Genomic DNA, 17472 nt, shown 5'->3' with positions numbered 1-17472 from the left:
GTCTGCAAAACAGCGCAGAAGAGCAGCTTGTTGCTCCAGGGCCCACTGTTTCCACTCCTCTGGAGCTCCGCCGGCCGCCATCTTGGATTCCTTCCCCCGTTTTTCCTGGGGAGCTGCTGCCATTTTTTCCCCTTTTCCACTCCAAGTTCGAGTCATGGACTGCGGGGAAAGTCGATCAGCACACCTTCTCCCACCGGGAGACGTCGAAAAATTTCCGTTTTGGGCTCTAAAAAGAGCCAAAAAGTCCGTTTAAAAGGGGAGCTCCCAAATGTGCGGCTTCTGACATTATCGCCGCCACCGGAAGTCCCCCGAAGATTTAGATTTTTAACAGAAGAACTCAGACAGATACCTGAAAGATCAGAGGGATTTGGTTTGATTGGTTGGCTGATGGCCAAAGGATTGGCCAAAGACTGTATTCTGCCCCACAACAGACAGTAATTAGCTTCAGTCAGGTGGGAGGCTTCCAGAGGACCCAGGAAGGAATCAGAACTCTCCTCGACGCCAAAAGAAGAAGCTGCGAGTTCCCTCTCTCTTTCATCAAAACGGTTTCGGAATCTGCAGAGAAGTCTCGAGATCCTGATAAATCTACGGTGAAAACTATTACAGACGGAAAGCAAGGACCTTGAACTGAAGGCCTAGAGTAAAAGATGTACTGGAAGACATCCATCAAATAGAGACTGCTATCCTTTCTACTTTTTGTATTATTTTCCTTTACACCCCTCTGTGTTGGTCTGTCTTATGTGATATATATAATATATACACACACACACACACACACACACACACACACACACACACACACACACTAGCCCAGGGTGTCATAGCAACAGATGTGTTGCCCATACCTTTAACAGCTTGCTGGAGTCAGAAACTGGCTCCAAGGTTGGAAGGATACGAATATAGTATTCCAATTTATAATACGTGTGACAAGGCAGTGTCAGGTAACTACAGGCCAACGGTTTGACCACAGTAATAGGCAAGATGATCAAAAATATCAGTAGAAAAACCTTATATGGCCGCTTAGAGGGGACATAACCAGAGGCAGTCAATGTTGTTTCTGGGAAAAGGTCGAATGCAATATAATGCACCCAACAGGAAACGGAATTGAAGGTGGCAAAATATATAAGAATTAATATAAAGTTAGTGTTATTGACCACTGCTGAGAAGCTAAATCTCAGGAAAGCAGAGGTTGAATTCACAGAACAAATCAGTACTAAAGTAAACATGTCATTTTCTCCTTGTACAAAACTTTGTTGCTTCACTTCCTACACCTAGTTGTACACAAGGAAGACTTTCATCTGTTCCCGTAGCAAGATTTTTCTAGGAACATGTTGCTAGACTGTCACTAGAGGCTTGTAGCTTGAGGGGTGCCACTTTGCATCAAGCATGGCTGACCAGGAGTCTCTCCCATTCTTACCACCGGCCATTGGTGTGTGCTGGAAGGGTTTTTCGGGTTGATATTCAACCTGTTGACCGTGTTGTGAACACACCTTCCTTGGCCATCAAATCCTGGGGTGGGGCTCGGTGAGGCATGGATGCTACCCACTGAGACTTTGAAAAATTGTACAGAAGAGGGCCATAGGATTAATTCCCAGTTTAAAGCGCCTTAGCTACCCAGATAGGCTCAAAAAGCTGGTTCACTATATTTTAAACTTAAGAGATCTGATCGAGGTTCATGAAACAATGAAGGGACTAAGCTGTGTCTCTGTGGAGAAATTATTTCAACTTTAAAGGTTGCTTCCAAGTGCAGGATGAGGTTGGATGTTAATCAAATCAATTTTCCTGCGGATGCGCAGGCGGTTGCAGAGCTAGAAGTTGACGGGCTGAAGGAGCGGCAGAGAAGACTGCTAGACAGAGTGGAGGAGCTGGAGAATAGAGCCCGCAGGAACAACCCGAGGATGGTCAGCCTCCCGGAGGGGGCTGAGGGAGCTGCCGCAGCGTTTGTAGCAGACCTATTGATGCAGCTGATGGGGGCCGAAGCCTTTCCGCGACCGCCGGAGCTGGAGGGGGGCATACAGAGTGCAGGCGAGGCAGGGGCGGCCGGGCGGACCCCCCCCTGCCCGATGGTGATTAGGTTCCACAGGTTCGTGGACAAGGAGCGGGTGCTGCGGTGGGCAAAGAGCGCCAGGAGCAGCTCGTGGAACAACAGTGTCCTCCGCATTTACCAGGACCTAAGCCAGGAGGTGGCTCGGCAGCGAGCAGCCTTTAAGAATGTCAAGGAGGTGCTGTTCAAGAAGCACATGAAGTTTGGTCTGCTGTTCCCGGCTCGTTTATGGGTCCCGCACCAGGGTCAACACCACTACTTCTCAGAGCCTGAAGAAGCGATGGACTTTGCGAGGGATCAGGGGCTGGTCCCGAAAAGAGGCCCCACGGGCGCGAATTAGGGCCCCGAGGACGACCGTAGGAAGGTATGCCAAATGGGCCTGGACTGTTGTTCAACGGTTTGCTAGGTCAAAGGTGCCAAGCGGAACATTTGGGACTCTTTCCTTTGTTCATGGACATTGGTTTGGGTTTTTTTTCTTTTTTTTTTCTCTTATGTTTTTGTTTTTTCCTCTTATTTCAGTTTTTTTCCTTTTTGGGCGGATTTGTACTTTTTGTGCAGCTCGCGGAGGACACTGGAGCCGGCACGGTAACGAAGGGGGTCCGGTCAGCAAGGGGGGCCAAGGACGTGGGTTGGGGTTTTTTTTTTGTTTTGTTGATGTCCATGCCTTCCTGTGCCAGTGAGTTTGCTCCAGTGGGTTGGAGAGGGGGATGGGGCGCCGGGGAGTGGGGAGGAGGACAGGGAAACAATGGGAATGAGACAGGAGGGCGCCGGAGTGTTGAGTCACCAGGCTAGCAGATTGGCTAATCAAGGGAGTCAGGTTTGGGGGGGGGGGGGGGTGTTGTGCCCCCCCCCCCCCCCCCCCCCCCCGACCAGGCTGATCACCTGGAACGTCAGGGGACCGAATGGGACGGTTAAGAGGGCGCGGGTGTTCGCGCACTTGCAGGCTCAGAGGGCGGACGTAATTATGTTGCAGGAGACACATCTGAAAGTGTCAGACCAGACCAGGCTAAGGAAGGGCAGGATTAGCCAGGTCTTCCACTCGGACTTGGACTCGAAGTCCAGGGGGGTGGCAATCATGATCAACAAGCGGGTGCAATTTGAGGCGGAGGGCATAGCCGCAGACAGGGGGGGCAGATACCTGATGGTACGGGGCAGACTGGAGGGGAGAAGAGTGGTGCTGGTGAATATATATGCCCCGAACTGGGATGACGTGGACTTCATTAAAAGAGTGCTGGGGAAGATCCCGGACCTGGACTCTCGCAGGCTTTGGATCAGTCGTGTCCCAGAACGGGTAGACTCCCAGCAATGGCAAGGGAGCTGAAAGGGTTTATGGAGCAAATGGGGGCAGTGGACCCCTGGAGAGCCAGACAGCCGACAGGAAGGGGCTACTCGTTTTACTCGCACATCCATAAAGTATATTCTAGGATAGATTTCTTCATACTAAGCAGGGATTGTATAGGGGAGGTAAAGAACACGGAATATTCGGCAATTACTATCTCAGATCATGTCCCGCACTGGGCAGACCTGCAGATCCGGCGGGGGGGGGGGGGGGGGGGGGGGGGGAGAACTACCAACGCCCGCAATGGAGGCTAGACATGGGACTGCTGTCGGAGGAGGGGAGCTGTGAGAGGCTTCGGAGGTGTATGCAAAATTACTTGCAGGTGAATGACACGGGGGAGGTCTCAGCGGCAACCCTGTGGGAGGCGCTAAAGGCAGTAGTGCAGGGGGAGCTGATTTCAATTGGGGCCCACAGAGCCAAGGCAGACAGGCAGAGATGGATAGATTGGTCAGGGAAATGGGTCGGATAGATGAAGAGTACGCGGAGTCCCCAGGGGAGGTTTTACTCAGGGAGAGGCAGAGACTACAGGCAGAACTGGGGGCACTATCCACGATTAGGGCCGTGGAACAGCTTAGGAAGGCGAGGGCCGTGGTGTACGAGCATGGGGAAAAGGCTAGCAGACTTGTTAGCGCAGCAACTCAGGAAGAGGGAGGCGGCCATGGAAATAAGTAGAGTGATGGATGGGGAGGGGCGCGAAGTGGAGGACCCGGCAGGATTGAATAAGGTATTCCGGGACTTCTATCGCAAGCTGTATACTTCGGAGCCGCCGGAAGAACCGGAGGAGATGAAAAGGTTTCTGGACGGGTTAACCTTCCCAACAGTAGGTGGGGGGGCGAGTGGATGAGCTGGGGGCCCCGATTAGAGTGGAGGAGGTATTGGGGGGCCTAAAGGCCATGCAATCGGGGAAAGCCCCGGGGCCGGATGGATACTCAGTAGAGTTCTATAGGAAGTTTTCTGAGCTGGTGGGCCCGGTCTTGGCGAGAGTTTTCGATGAGGCAAGGGACAGAGGGACCCCGCCGCCGACAATGTCGCAAGCCACTATATCACTGATATTGAAGCGGGGTAAAGACCCGGAGGCTTGCGGGTCCTACAGGCCAATCTCCCTGATTAATGTTGACGCCAAGCTCCTGGCAAAGGTACTGGCGGTTAGAATGGGGGACTGCGTATCGGAGGTGATTAGGGAGGACCAAACTGGGTTTGTGAAAGGTAGGCAGCTGGTGGCCAACCTGAGAAGATTACTTAATGTGATAATGATGCCCCCGGCGAGCAGGGAGGTGGAGGTAGTGGTGGCGATGGACGCCGAGAAGGGGTTTCGGAAGACCCGGGAGTCCAGGGGGAGAAAGAGGCTGATGTTTTGGCCTTTGCTTCCCTGATAGCCCGGCGATGAATACTATTGGCGTGGAGGGACTCAAAGCCCCCAAAGACTGAGTTGTGGCTTGCGGACATGTCGAGTTTCCTGGGTATGGAAAAAATTAAGTTCGCCTTGAGGGGATCTGTACAGGGGTTCACCCGGCGGGTAGTACCGGTGGGAGAGGAGCGGGCTTGTGCAGTATGTTACGATTGAAGTATTGAATGTATGTGGATGTTTGCACATTTTTGCCTTTTTTGCTTTCTTTCTGTTGATGTCTGTAACTGTTTACAAAGCCAAAAACTACCTCAATAAAATTGTTTATTTAAAAAAAAGAAATACCTATATTATGATGCATAAGGCATCCAACAGAATGGTAGACCTAACAGACATGTTTGTTTGTCAAAATTGAGTAATACACAGTCACTTGAACCTCGGATCCCAAAAGAATTGCTACAGTGATACCGGATGCATTGATTGTAATTTTCCAAAAATTCTTGGATTCTGGAGAAATACCAGAGGACTGGAAAACTGCCAATGTGACACCTCTATTCAAAAACGGAGAGACAAAAAGCAGCGAACTATAGGCCAGTTAGCCTACTATCTATTGTTGGAATCAATTATTAAGGAAATAATAGCAGTACATTTGGGAAACCATAATCTAATCAATCAGAATCAGCCTGGCTTCATGAAAGGGAGATATTGTCTAATTTATTAGAGTTTTTCAAGGGGGGTCTCAACCAGAGTCGAAAGGGGGAAACCAGTAGATGTGTTTAATTTGGACTTCCAGAAGGTGTTTGATAAGCGACCTCACAAAACGGTAAGTCAGAAGACAAGAGCCCATGGTGTTGGAGATAGTATATTGGCATGGATAGAGGACTGGCTAATGGGCAGGAAACAGCAAGCGGGATAAGGGGTTCTTTTTCAGGTCTGCAACCTGTAACCAGTGGAGTTCCACAGGGATCAGTGCTGGGACTGCAACTGTTTACAATATATATTAATGATTTGGAGGAAGGAAGCGAATGTACTTTAACGAAATTTGCAGACAGCACAAAATAAGGTGGAAAGGCAAGTTGAGAGAGGGAGAGTTTGCAAAGAGATATGATAGGTCAAGTGGGCAAAAATGTGAAGATGTTTATTTTGGAAGGGAGAACAAAAGAATTACATTTTGAAATGGGGAAAAGCTGAAAAAGCTACACCATAGGGTCTTGGGGGTACTTGTGGGCAAAGTACAGAAAGCTAGCACGAAGGTCGCAGCAGGTAATCAAGAAGGATAATGAAATGTTGGCCCTTATTTCAAGGGGGTTGGAGAGTAAGAGTGGGCAGTCTTGCTGCAACTGTATAAGGTATTGGTGAGACCACATCTGGAATACTGAGCAGTTTTAGTCCCCTTATTTAAAGGAAAGATATTATTTCATAGGTGGTGGTTCAGAGAAGGTTCACTAGAATGATTCCCAGTATGGAGAAATTGTCTTATGAGCAAAGGTTAAACTGGTTGGGACTCTGGAATTTAGAAGAATGAGAGGTGATCTCATTGAAATATGTAGGATTCTTAAGGAGTTTGTCAGGGTAAATGCTGAGAGGATGTTACCCCTTATGGCAGAGTCTAGGACCAGAGGGCATAGTCTCAGAATAAAGGAGTGCCTATTTAAGACGGAGATGAGGATGAATTTCCTCTCTCAGTGGGTTGAGTGTCTCTGGAACAGGGAGCTTTGGGGACAGAGTCCTTGAAGTATATGTAAGGCTGAGAGAGACAGATTCTTGATCAGTAAGAAAATTGAGTGTTACGGGGAAAGGGCAGGAAAGTGGACAAGAATGTCAGATCAGCCATGATCATATTGAATGGTGGATTAGGCCTTCTCCTATTCCTATTTCTTATGGTCTTATTGTGCATCAATCTCAAAACTCGGAATGCTGGCACACTCCTGTGGATCCCAACGTTACGTTCCAAAAGACAATAACAGCCATACAAATGAAAATTGCACCTTTATTGTGGAAACAATTACTCGCTTGCAGCACCATGCCAGGATAAAAATCTGACATCCTTATGAACCTCCATCACCTCCTTGTGAAGAGGGCGGCACATGGCCCAGTGGTGAATACTGCTGCCTCACGGCGCTGAGGACCCAGGTTCGATCCTGGCCCCAGGTCACTGTATGTGTGGAGTTTGCACATTCTCCTTGTGTTTGCATGGGTCTCACACCCACAACCCAGAGATGTGCAGGTTAGGTGGTTTGGTCATGCTAAATTGTCCCTTAATTGGAAAAAAAATAATTGGGCACTCTTAAAAAAAAAAAAAAAAAAAAAATTTAAACTCCTTATGAATGTCCTAAATTAGCAGAATCCCTGCTGAAAACCTATTATATATTGCAATCAGCAGCTAAAATCCCCTTTTATACTTACTTGCTGAAATCCTGTGACAAAGAGTGATTCATGCTCCAGAGATCAGTGTGAAGTGCTCATTCAGTATCTCGGTCACACCCTGACTGCCCTTACTTTTTAAAAAATAATTTAGAGCACCCAACTCATTTTTCCAATTAAGGGACAATTTAGTGTGGCCAATCCACCTACCCTCCATATTTTTGGGTTGTGGATGTGAAACCCATGCAAAGACGGGGAGAATGTGCAAACTCCCCACGGACAGTGACCCAAGCCGGGATCGAAACTGGGACCTCGGCACGGTGAGGCTGCAGTGCTACTCACTGCCCCACCGTGCTGCCCCTGACTGCCCTTTCTGATCTGTCCCAGATAATCTTTGTGGCAGGCCTTCCCGACTGTGAGATTGCAATACGGGATTTGGGGGTCATGAGCTCAGAGGCAACAATGGCCGTCCTGGAGCTTGGACTGATTTCTGACAACTGAGAGGCCCTTTCAAATCCTCACAATTTTGTTCTATCGGTGAGCGTGGCCTAATGGACTGCTGTATGATGCCAGAATGCTGCTGCAGTAAAAAAAAGGTGTTTGATTTTTTAAAAAGATGAGAATCAACTGAAGTCTCTCTCCCACCCTCCCACAATTGAACCCCCCCCCCCCCCCCACAAACAATTGAACCCCGCCCAGAAACTGAAGCCTTTCTCTCTACTCAATGGCTCTCATACACCCTGCATATTCACTCTGGGATCACATGAAGTCTGAGGGATTAAAACGCGGTCATACCAGGCAAAGATTTGGGAAGCTCTACTGTATGGCTCATGGTCCATTCTCCACTGAACAAATTTAAATATCAAATTAAAATCAAAAACTAAATGCAGCTGAAATAATATCTGAATTTAAAAGGATGTGATAACCCCAATGCCCAAGCAAAATCAATGGCAACCAAGAATTCAGCACATTTCAGGTCCAAAGTATAGATCATCCAATGTTATGTTGACACTTTAGAGTACAGAATAAGCCTAGTAAAAAGATTCCCTCGATAAACTAAGGCCATCTAACCTGAGATTGCAGTGTGTGTTTTCGCACCACCAAGATCTTCCTGAGTCACATCCTCATTTGTAACAGATTTCACCACATCAGGGCCAGTGATGAACAAGTAAGAGGTATCCTGCAACATGAAACAAACCACAATACTAATCTAATTATTGTCAACTCTGACAAAAAGTGCTACGTGAATATGCTGACAGTTCTTAAAATAGAGGCGTGAGAATAACAGCACCATCCACCTATACAGTCTAATCACATTTTCTTTGTTTAAAAAAAATGTAATTCTGGTTCGTCATCGCAAAACAATCCTTGAAGATGGGCTCAAAATTGTACAGTAAAAATGAGGCACCAACAAACCGTCATTGCAGCAGACCCCATGTTGACATTTATGTGCAAGTGAGCATCACAAGGAAAGTCTGGAGTATAAAAGTCAGGAGAAGAACATCAATAATACAGGTCAGTGGAACCAAGAAAAACTCTAGATCCGGCTTTTGCAATCAAATATTAAGCCGATGCTAAATAGTGGATTACAACTTGCCCTGCATTTTCACAAAGCACTGCTGATCCCTATATTTCCCTGCCAGGCCTGTCATTTAATTTAGATTATTTTGTACAGTAATTAGACCTTGCAAAAGTAGCCAAATCAGTATGTTACCCAAGAATGTTTTGTATGCAAAAGCAGACATTTGCTTTCCTTTTATGCTCCACAGCAGTGCAAAATTCCAAGAAGGATTAACATTGTTATGCAGAAGTAAGCAATGTTGACAAAATGCATTGCGCGAAAAGATACAGGGCCAATGATCCGTATGAAAGATGCTAAACCATATTCCAACCCCTTAGGAGTTAGACTATTTGGCCCTTTGATCTTGCTCTATCATTCACCATGATCATGGCTGACTGTCCTGCTCAACCTGACCGTCTTGCACTATTTGATTGGACTTGATTCCCTTTGTATCCAAGAGTTTATCAATCTTTATCATGAAAAAACTGAACATCCACAGTTCTCGGTGATAGAGAATTCCAAAGATACACACCCTTTGAGTGAAAACAATCCTCACCTCTGCCCCAAAAGGTTGACCACTTACTGAGTTCTAGACTCCCGAGCCAGCGAAAACAACCTTCCAGCATCTACTCCGTTAAGCCCCAAAGCACTTTGTTTCAATCTTCTACACTCTACAAAATAAAGGGCTTGGCTATTTGACCTCCCCTCAACTAGGAATCAATCCAGCCTTGTTGTAATCCCGGAAAGGCCCTTTTCTTTGCTGTTGATACCTAGCTATAGTATCCCAGGTCTAAGTTTCTACATTATTGCACTAACACTTTATTCTTGTTCCCAAATCTTTTTTCAATAAAGGCTAATATATTGCTCACTTCCCTAATTGTTTGCTCTCCCGAGATACTAACGTTCTGTGATTTGTGTACAAGGACACAGAAGTCCCTCTGACTGCCAACATTTCCAAGTCACTCTCATTTTGCATATTATTCTGCTTTTCTTTTTTTCCTTCCAAAGTGGATAACTTCACAACTCGATTTTGTTTTCATACATCTGTAATCACATTGCTAATGATGAACTCTTGCAGTTTCCCTACAAATGAAGTCCTTTAAAACTTTATAGTGTCGGGTGTAGAGTTCACAGGATTTGTCGTGTTTAATCCCATTAATTTCTCCAGTATCAATTCCTTACCAATACTAATTTCTCTTACACCTCCAATCTGAGTAGACTCTTGGTTCCCCAACTTTTTCTGGAATGCTTTGTGTGCATCTGTCTTCATCATACAAGAAAGTATTTTTTTCATGTCACTGACATTTCCATACTCCCATAATTTTTCCAAACTATGTCAGCACTTACTTTCACTAATCTCCTTTTTACATACATACTGAAGCTTGCTGGTCTATTGGTACCTGTTAAAATCATTAATTGGTATTTGTAAATCTCAGGCTGGGAAAATACAAGTAATTTTTTTATATCAGCATTTTATTTCATGAGGGTTTAGGTTGGAGCTGAGACAATCTTATCACTGACCCTTAATTTCCTACTTCCCCAATTTCCATCCCTTTTTAGCTTAAGACAGTGATTCTTAATAGAGTACAGCAGCATGGGTATCAGCAGCTTGCAACCTAGGCCCATAGTAACTATCCTTCATGTATTAATGTGGACAGTGTCATGGTTATGTTTGCCAATTTAACTCCACCCCTTCACCAACATCCCCTGCACAGATCTAACCATGTGAATGGTTGGTATAAATGAACTATTCATATTTTCTCAGGTATCAAAGATCGACAAAGAAGGGCAGCAACGGTGGCGCAGTGGTTAGCACTACTGTCTCACCGCGCTGAGGACCCAGATTCAATCCCAGCCCCAGGTCACTGTCAGCTTGGCGTTTGCACATTCTCTCAGTCTCACCCCCACAACCCAAAGATATGTAGGGTAGGTGAAATGGCCACTCTAAATTGCATGAAGGTATTGGGTACTTTAATTTAGAAAAAAAGATTGGCAAACGAGTTTGAGTTATAACAAATACAAACAATACCGCTTAAGTATTTCACCCAGCTGAAGCAGGAGGGGTGGGGGCAAGGAAAAACGGGAAAGTCCATCGAACTGCTGAACCTTTCTTCAAATTGTCTCTCATTTGACTCTTCCATTAATTTTTTCGCCCCTGCTACATTAGCATCCAACAGTACAAACAGTTTGGACATCCTAGGAGACACCAGTGGTGGCACAGTGATTAACACCGCTGTCTCTCAGCGCCCGGTACCCAGTTCTGATTCCCACCTTCGGTAACTGTGAAGTTTATATATTCCCTCCGTCTCTGCCTGGGTTTCCTCCGGGTGCTCCGGTCTCCTCCCACAGTCCAAGATGTGCAGGTTAGCTGGATTTGCCATGCTAAATTGTCCCTTAGTATCCAACGGAAAGGTGGAGTTACAGAGATACGCAGGGGAGTGGGCCTAGGTGGGGTGCTCTTTCGGAGATTTGGTAATGATGCTATGGGCCGAATGGCCTCCTTCAGCACTGTAGGAATTCTATAAGAACCGAGTCTTCCTTTCAAAAGGTCATGACATCATGGGTTATTTCAATTCAAAAGAAAAACTTAAATCTTCAGGTTATTTCTTTCTCTAAAGCACATTTACTTCAACAATCCTTCTTTTAAACCACTGAGCATGTTCTTAAATTGAGAGGAGCCAGAACATTTTACAGGAGAACAAAATCAGGGACCACTCCAGATAACACAATTTCCTTCAGAATGCTCAGCTGCAAAGCCAATATCATTGTGTGGTACGCTGCCGTGCATAATATGGTAGAGAAAATCAACCTGTTTCACAAATGGCAAATTTACTTTCGGTTATCATCTTGGTTTGCCAAGAAAACAAACAACGCATCTAGAAATATTTGATATGATGTCCTGGCTATTGAAGGCACAGTAAATAGCAAAGGGGCTTTTGTAGTTGAATCTCGAACCAATGTACATTACCTTCACCATAAATGTAAAGTCTGTTAAAGCAGGCGAGTAGACAGCACCACCAGCACAAGGACCCATTATAAGGGATATCTGCGGAATGACTCCAGAGGACAGGACGTTTCTCTGTAACATATTAGGAACACCTTCTTTATTATTGCACTGGTAAAATTAAGCCAAGTTAACTATTCTGCACAATCCATGCAACAGTCTAACACTCTGGAAAAATTATTTCATTGCCCTAGTTGATAAAATAAGTTTTACCTGTCCATAAACTCTATGTGAAGTGCATCACCAGGACCATGAAAAGTAGCTATCAGAAGTGCTGTCATTTTTATGTATTTTTTAAAAATGTTTGCGAACTTTTTAATAAATTGAATGACAAAATCAAATAGTATATTAATTTTATAGACATGGTTAAAACGAGGTGAGAAAAGGTGAAATAATGATAATATCACCTGTCTCTTTATTTAACAATTGTACTTTGTAGCCAAAATGGACACAACCATATTACCAGCAGAATATATTCTGTGTTACATTATGTAACATGACTGTATGATCGGACTTAGCAAACAATGCCATGGGACATCCGCTGGTATGTGACAAATTTCACACCCCAAAAGTAATTCTGCTCTGGTGGCAGAGCATACTTCAATACTGGATTTACAAAGAGATTCTTAAAATGTGACAAATGCAAAGATATCAAAGTGGTAATATTTCCACAGCACAATTCACATGGAATTGGGCATGGGAGCATAGTGACTATATTTTTGGGCTGGTAAACTACAGCCTGAGCTGATGACCTGGAGACCAAGTTCATATGCCGCTTCAATAGTTTTGAATTTAAATTCAGATAAATAAATAAATCTTGAATAAAAAGCCAGTTAGTGGTGAGCATGGAACTGCTGGATTGTTGCAAACATCCAACCAGTTCACTGCTGTCCTTTAAGGAAAATTATCTATTGCCCTTGCCCTGTTGGTCCACTTGTGACTCCAGACTCTCAGCAATGCAGTTGTCTCTTAACTACCCTCTGAAATGACCAAGCAAGCCACTAATGATGTTGGCCTTGTCAGCTACACCATGACTGAATAATAAATTTTTAAAACACACAAAAAGATTTCCTCCTGTCTTTGGCAAGTTTTAGTCCAGGCCATTGAGGGTTGATTTGATGTTACCCAGACCACTCGAGATAGTGGCTGCAGAGCAGCACCAGCAGAGACCATGAGGGGACATAACTATTCTTAGAATGAACTTGAAGAAATAAGCAATCACATTTAATAATGCCCACCACCACCGTCTCAGGGGAATCTAAGAATGGGCAATAAAGACATCTTGCCAGTGACACCCAAATTCTGGAAATAAAAATTTTGAACTATGATCTGAGGATGGAGTGTGAAAATAGGTCATTAGCTCCGAATAGAAGATGACAGCGATTTTTGTATTTACAAATTATGAATCTGCCTGATGAATCAGGTTAAGCAGAAGCTGTATGCAAATACCTTGGATTGTACACTTAATATTATTCAAAGTGTACTCTTGGAGGTGGGATTAAAATATAATAAATAGAAGTTACTTTTTCCATTCTTCCTCCCACACAAAATAAAGTCTAAAACCAGATTTGAAAACCCAGAAAAGTGCACTGGTAGTGAGAAAAATCTTTTCAACCTCACCAGGAAAATGTCCGCATAACCAGCTAAGGACTCTATGCCTTCCTGAATACGTGCTCCTCCGGAGTCATTCAGTCCGATAACAGGAGCTCCCACCAACAAAGCTTGGTCCATAATCTAGAAAGAGACACAAATAACATTTATTGAATTAATACATTTAAAATTGGTGGCCATAAGTATTCCCACCCTCTTGTATTCAGTGGTTGCATTCAAGCAAGATATAGTAATTGTGTACAAATAATATCAGTGGTTCCCCACGTGCTGCTTGGGACAACTGAACCCCAGCAAGCCTTTTAAAAGCAAAGTACAGAAATGTGCAGCAAGTATATATTAAGCAAGTGGATGTGGGCTATCTTAATGAATGGTGGTTGGGAAGAGGAAGGAACTGCAAGTAGGGCAAATAAAGAATGAGGCCTAAAAGATCATATTTGTTACACCACCCTTAGGACTACTTCTGTGGAAAGAGAAACATAGATAACTTTTCAGTTCAATGATCTTTCATCACTTCTAAATGTAATTGGCTTGAAATGTTAACTGTCTCTCTCTCTCTCTCTCTCCACAGATGCTGCCAGACCCGAGTATTTCCACCATTGCTAATTTTATTTCAGATTTCCAGCATCCACAATAATTTGCTGTCACTGTCCTAGCAAAGCTATAAAAGAATTAGGGTATTTTGCTTTGACATGTCTAAAACTTACATTTAATCCATCCTATATGTGTAGCACCTCTTTTCCATGCAGTTGAGCCAGCTCTCAATCACACAAGCTACATCTACATCAACAAGGGCCCACTCGGGCATTACTGAACAACCTGTGCTCAAACTGAATGTCGCTTCCATTCATTTATTCTTTTACCTTGCTGACCTTCTGTGCATGAGCTCCTGACAAACTTCCTCCAAACACTGTAAAATCCTAGCAAAAGAAACAAGAATTATACTCCAAGTAACATGTAATGCACATCAATTTGATGAAATAATGTGAAGTTGCTTTGTTTTTCCCCCCCATTGTATAACTAGCAAGTTTGGATACTGCAATACTCTTCCCCAACATTTAAAAGACAAATACTATATTTTTTATATAAACTCACCTAGGGTGGCACAGTCATGCAGTGGTTAGCACTGCTGCCGCACAGTGCCAGAGACCCGGTTTCAATTCCGGCCTTGTCCATGTGGCGTTTGCACGGTCTCCCCGTTTCTGTGTGGCTTTCCTTCGGGTGCACCGTTTTTCTCCCAGTCCAAAGATGTGCAGATTAGGTGTATTGGTTATGCTAAATTGCCCCTTAGTGTCCAGGGATCTGAAGTTAAGCTACGGGGATAGGACGGGGTGGCTGTGGAAGTGGACCTCGGTGGAGTGCTCTTTTGGCGGGTTGGTGCAGGCTTGATGGGCCAAATGGCCTCCTTCTGCACTGTCGGTATTCTAAAACGCATCTTTATGCAGTAGCTTCGATAATATACAAAACTTACTAGGGCACATCACAAGTGCGGATACACCCCAACAGGGCACAGAAGACAGGGTCAGGAAGAAGCTAGAGATAGATCACTAAGACAGAGGGGTTTGAAAGGCAAAACCTATCTGAGCAGGATCAAGACAAGTAGATATATTTTGAAATAAACGGATTATACCACTAATATTTATTTTGTTTGGCAACCGATCATTTTTGTTAGAAGTTGGCAATGGAAAATATTTACTAATGGAATAACCGGACAATTTTCATTAATTCAGCAAAATGTGCAATTCAGAATTTCTCATATCCTCTACTCTTACAATAACATCTCCTCATGCACCAGATAATAATTTTCATTTTTTGTAACTATGAGGTCCAGAAAGTCAAAAGGGTCACGGTTTTCTGACATTCAGTTCCAGGTTATTGAAAATAGCCTCACATACTGGAAGGCTATTCAAGTCTTAACACTAAAGGTATAGAATGTTTTCAATATTTCACTTCAAAGGGAATGGAATCAGGCACGGTGGAGAAATAGGGAATTCATGCTCATATTAATTGTAAAAGGAAAGTCAACAGGCTTGCTGACCTTTCCAACTGAGATACTGTGGTAACACTCAGATTATTCATTTTATTCAAATTAAGTTACACGCCACACTTCATTTCACTGATGCAACCAAAGACAAAAACGCTATCACTCCTGCATTTGAGATTTCAAGCAAAACCTTGTGACGGTTCTCCACCTTGAACTATACAAGACAGGTGTATGAAAAGAGACTCGAATGGTGTCTTTCATGACTACCGTATGTCTCAAAATGCTTTGGAGCTAATTAAATACATTTGAAGTGTAGGCAGTGTTCTAATGCAAGAAATGTGGAAGCCAATGCACACGAGCCTTCCTAAACCGACTGTCCAAGACATGCAGAGCACAGTGTTCCTCGGAGAATACCACCAGAATTGGGGGAAGGCGAGACAAGCCCTTTACAAGGCACTAGCTGCCGTTTGGCAAGTTTGGATTTGCACAAGCGAGTGATTGAAGGAACAAGAGTAAGCAAGTAGTCGAGGTGTTCCCAGGGGGTAGTCAGGTCAAAGTATCTTCCTGGGCAATTCCCACAGAGGTCCACACATCGGAACTTCCACGGGGTCCCAATATGCATCTCAATCATACATCCAGTCTCAAACGATCCGGAAGCTGGACAGTTTGGTCCAGTGCTATAAAAAGTGTTACCAAAGAACAGGTGAACTCCAAATCATCTGCATGTCTCAGACTTTTTAAATTATAGCTCAGGATGTAGCTACAGATTGTGTATAAATGGCTTATTGATGCAACTGCAAATGGTGTATTGATCATATTGACTGTATCGTGAATGGTGCAAGTCAATTGCTTTTAAAAGTTATGGTAGGGGAAATCCTGAATACCAGAGCTAGGAGAGGCATAGAAAATGCTCCCCAAAACAGTCAAGTACAGGTTGCACAGGTTCACAGAAAAACAAAAGAAACTGAAAAAAGGAGTCAAACCTAATAATAATGTGCTTTGACCTGTGCCCAGGCCGCTCCAGAGAGTAAAGGCCATGTGTGACTCAAACTACAGTCTGGCTGTTAAGTATTGCTGTATTATTTTTTAAATCCTCTTTAATTTGTTGCGCCGAAACTTCTGTCTGCCAACTTTTTATTTTGTCAAGTACGCAAATGAAGGGTTATGTTATTTTATAGAACCGGAAACTCAGCACTGCACTGGAGAGACAGCCCTAATTTTTAGGAGGACTTAAAACTCAATTTTCTGACTCAGAGTCAAGGGTGCCAGCAACTGAGACACAGTTGACACAATGTGGCAACAATTCCCACTTCTTCATGATCCCCAGATACAATGTGAAGAAAAATCAATCGAGGAAAGGGCCACCCTGTTTCCAGTCACAACACCAGCCCAATCATTAAAATTACCCTGACCATCCTTTTTAGGCAACCCAGAAGCTGGTCTAGTATGTTCTACCTTCTACCGGCCTGCTGATCTGGGGTGACATCACCCCCCCCACCCCCTCCGTGTTTGGGTCCATAAAAAAAAAGAGTAATAACCCCTGTAATTTTTTAATTCTTAACCCTTTCAAGATGAGAAACTAAATTAAAACACAAATTTAATTACCTGGCTGAAGACATAAACGAGTCGTCCATTAATCCGGCCCTGACCAGTCACCACACTGTCACCGGGAAACTATGAAATGGTTTAAAAACAAAGAAGAAACTAGAGTGAAGTAACATCCAAAATATTATCATAACAGGTATAGTGAAATTAGATGCTTGACAAGTAAAGGACCATAAGAGTTTAGGACTGAGATAGCACCCACTCAGATTCTTCAATGCTTCGGGACACGTTCGGGAATCTGACTGAACATGGTGAAGAAAGTACTAAAAGCAATTACAGTTTACAAAAATATTTTGCAAAGTGATGGATTTATTAAACTTTATGCACTGTAATTCACTTCTCTGCAATTAACTTCTCTGCATAGCAAGGCGAGGGATGTCATGGCTATGATTGGAATGCTAACATGCCGACATCAGCATTAAGCAATTCAATTTCAGGAAAAGCACTTCTGAATGCAGAAATAAAAGTTCCCTCTTACCTTTCCTCAACAATGCAACTTCAGCCCAGCTAGGGTACCCCTAGCAATATAATTTTATTTTATTTTAAAATTTGCATGTCAGCCATACATCTCTGTGGTCACTTGTGAGCAACTTAGTAGGACTATGTGGGACCCCTGAC

General features: G+C 44.1%; 1 protein-coding gene across 1 annotated transcript in view; it reads right to left on the bottom strand.

Moving 5' to 3' along the window:
* Positions 1–17472, bottom strand: part of pccb (propionyl-CoA carboxylase subunit beta) — a 79044-nt gene that overhangs the window by 45896 nt on the left and 15676 nt on the right. Inside the window, exons 3-7 of the mRNA XM_038817592.1 lie at positions 16855–16923; positions 14129–14185; positions 13278–13391; positions 11622–11732; positions 8164–8272 (exon numbers count right to left, since the gene is read on the bottom strand). Of these exons, the coding sequence (XP_038673520.1) occupies positions 8164–8272; positions 11622–11732; positions 13278–13391; positions 14129–14185; positions 16855–16923 (460 nt within the window). The remainder of the gene's footprint in view (positions 1–8163; positions 8273–11621; positions 11733–13277; positions 13392–14128; positions 14186–16854; positions 16924–17472) is intronic.

Source organism: Scyliorhinus canicula, chromosome 13 (genome assembly GCF_902713615.1).
Source record: "Scyliorhinus canicula chromosome 13, sScyCan1.1, whole genome shotgun sequence".
NCBI classification, from domain to species: Eukaryota; Metazoa; Chordata; class Chondrichthyes; order Carcharhiniformes; family Scyliorhinidae; genus Scyliorhinus; species Scyliorhinus canicula.
This window is presented reverse-complemented; position numbering and strand designations above follow the sequence as displayed.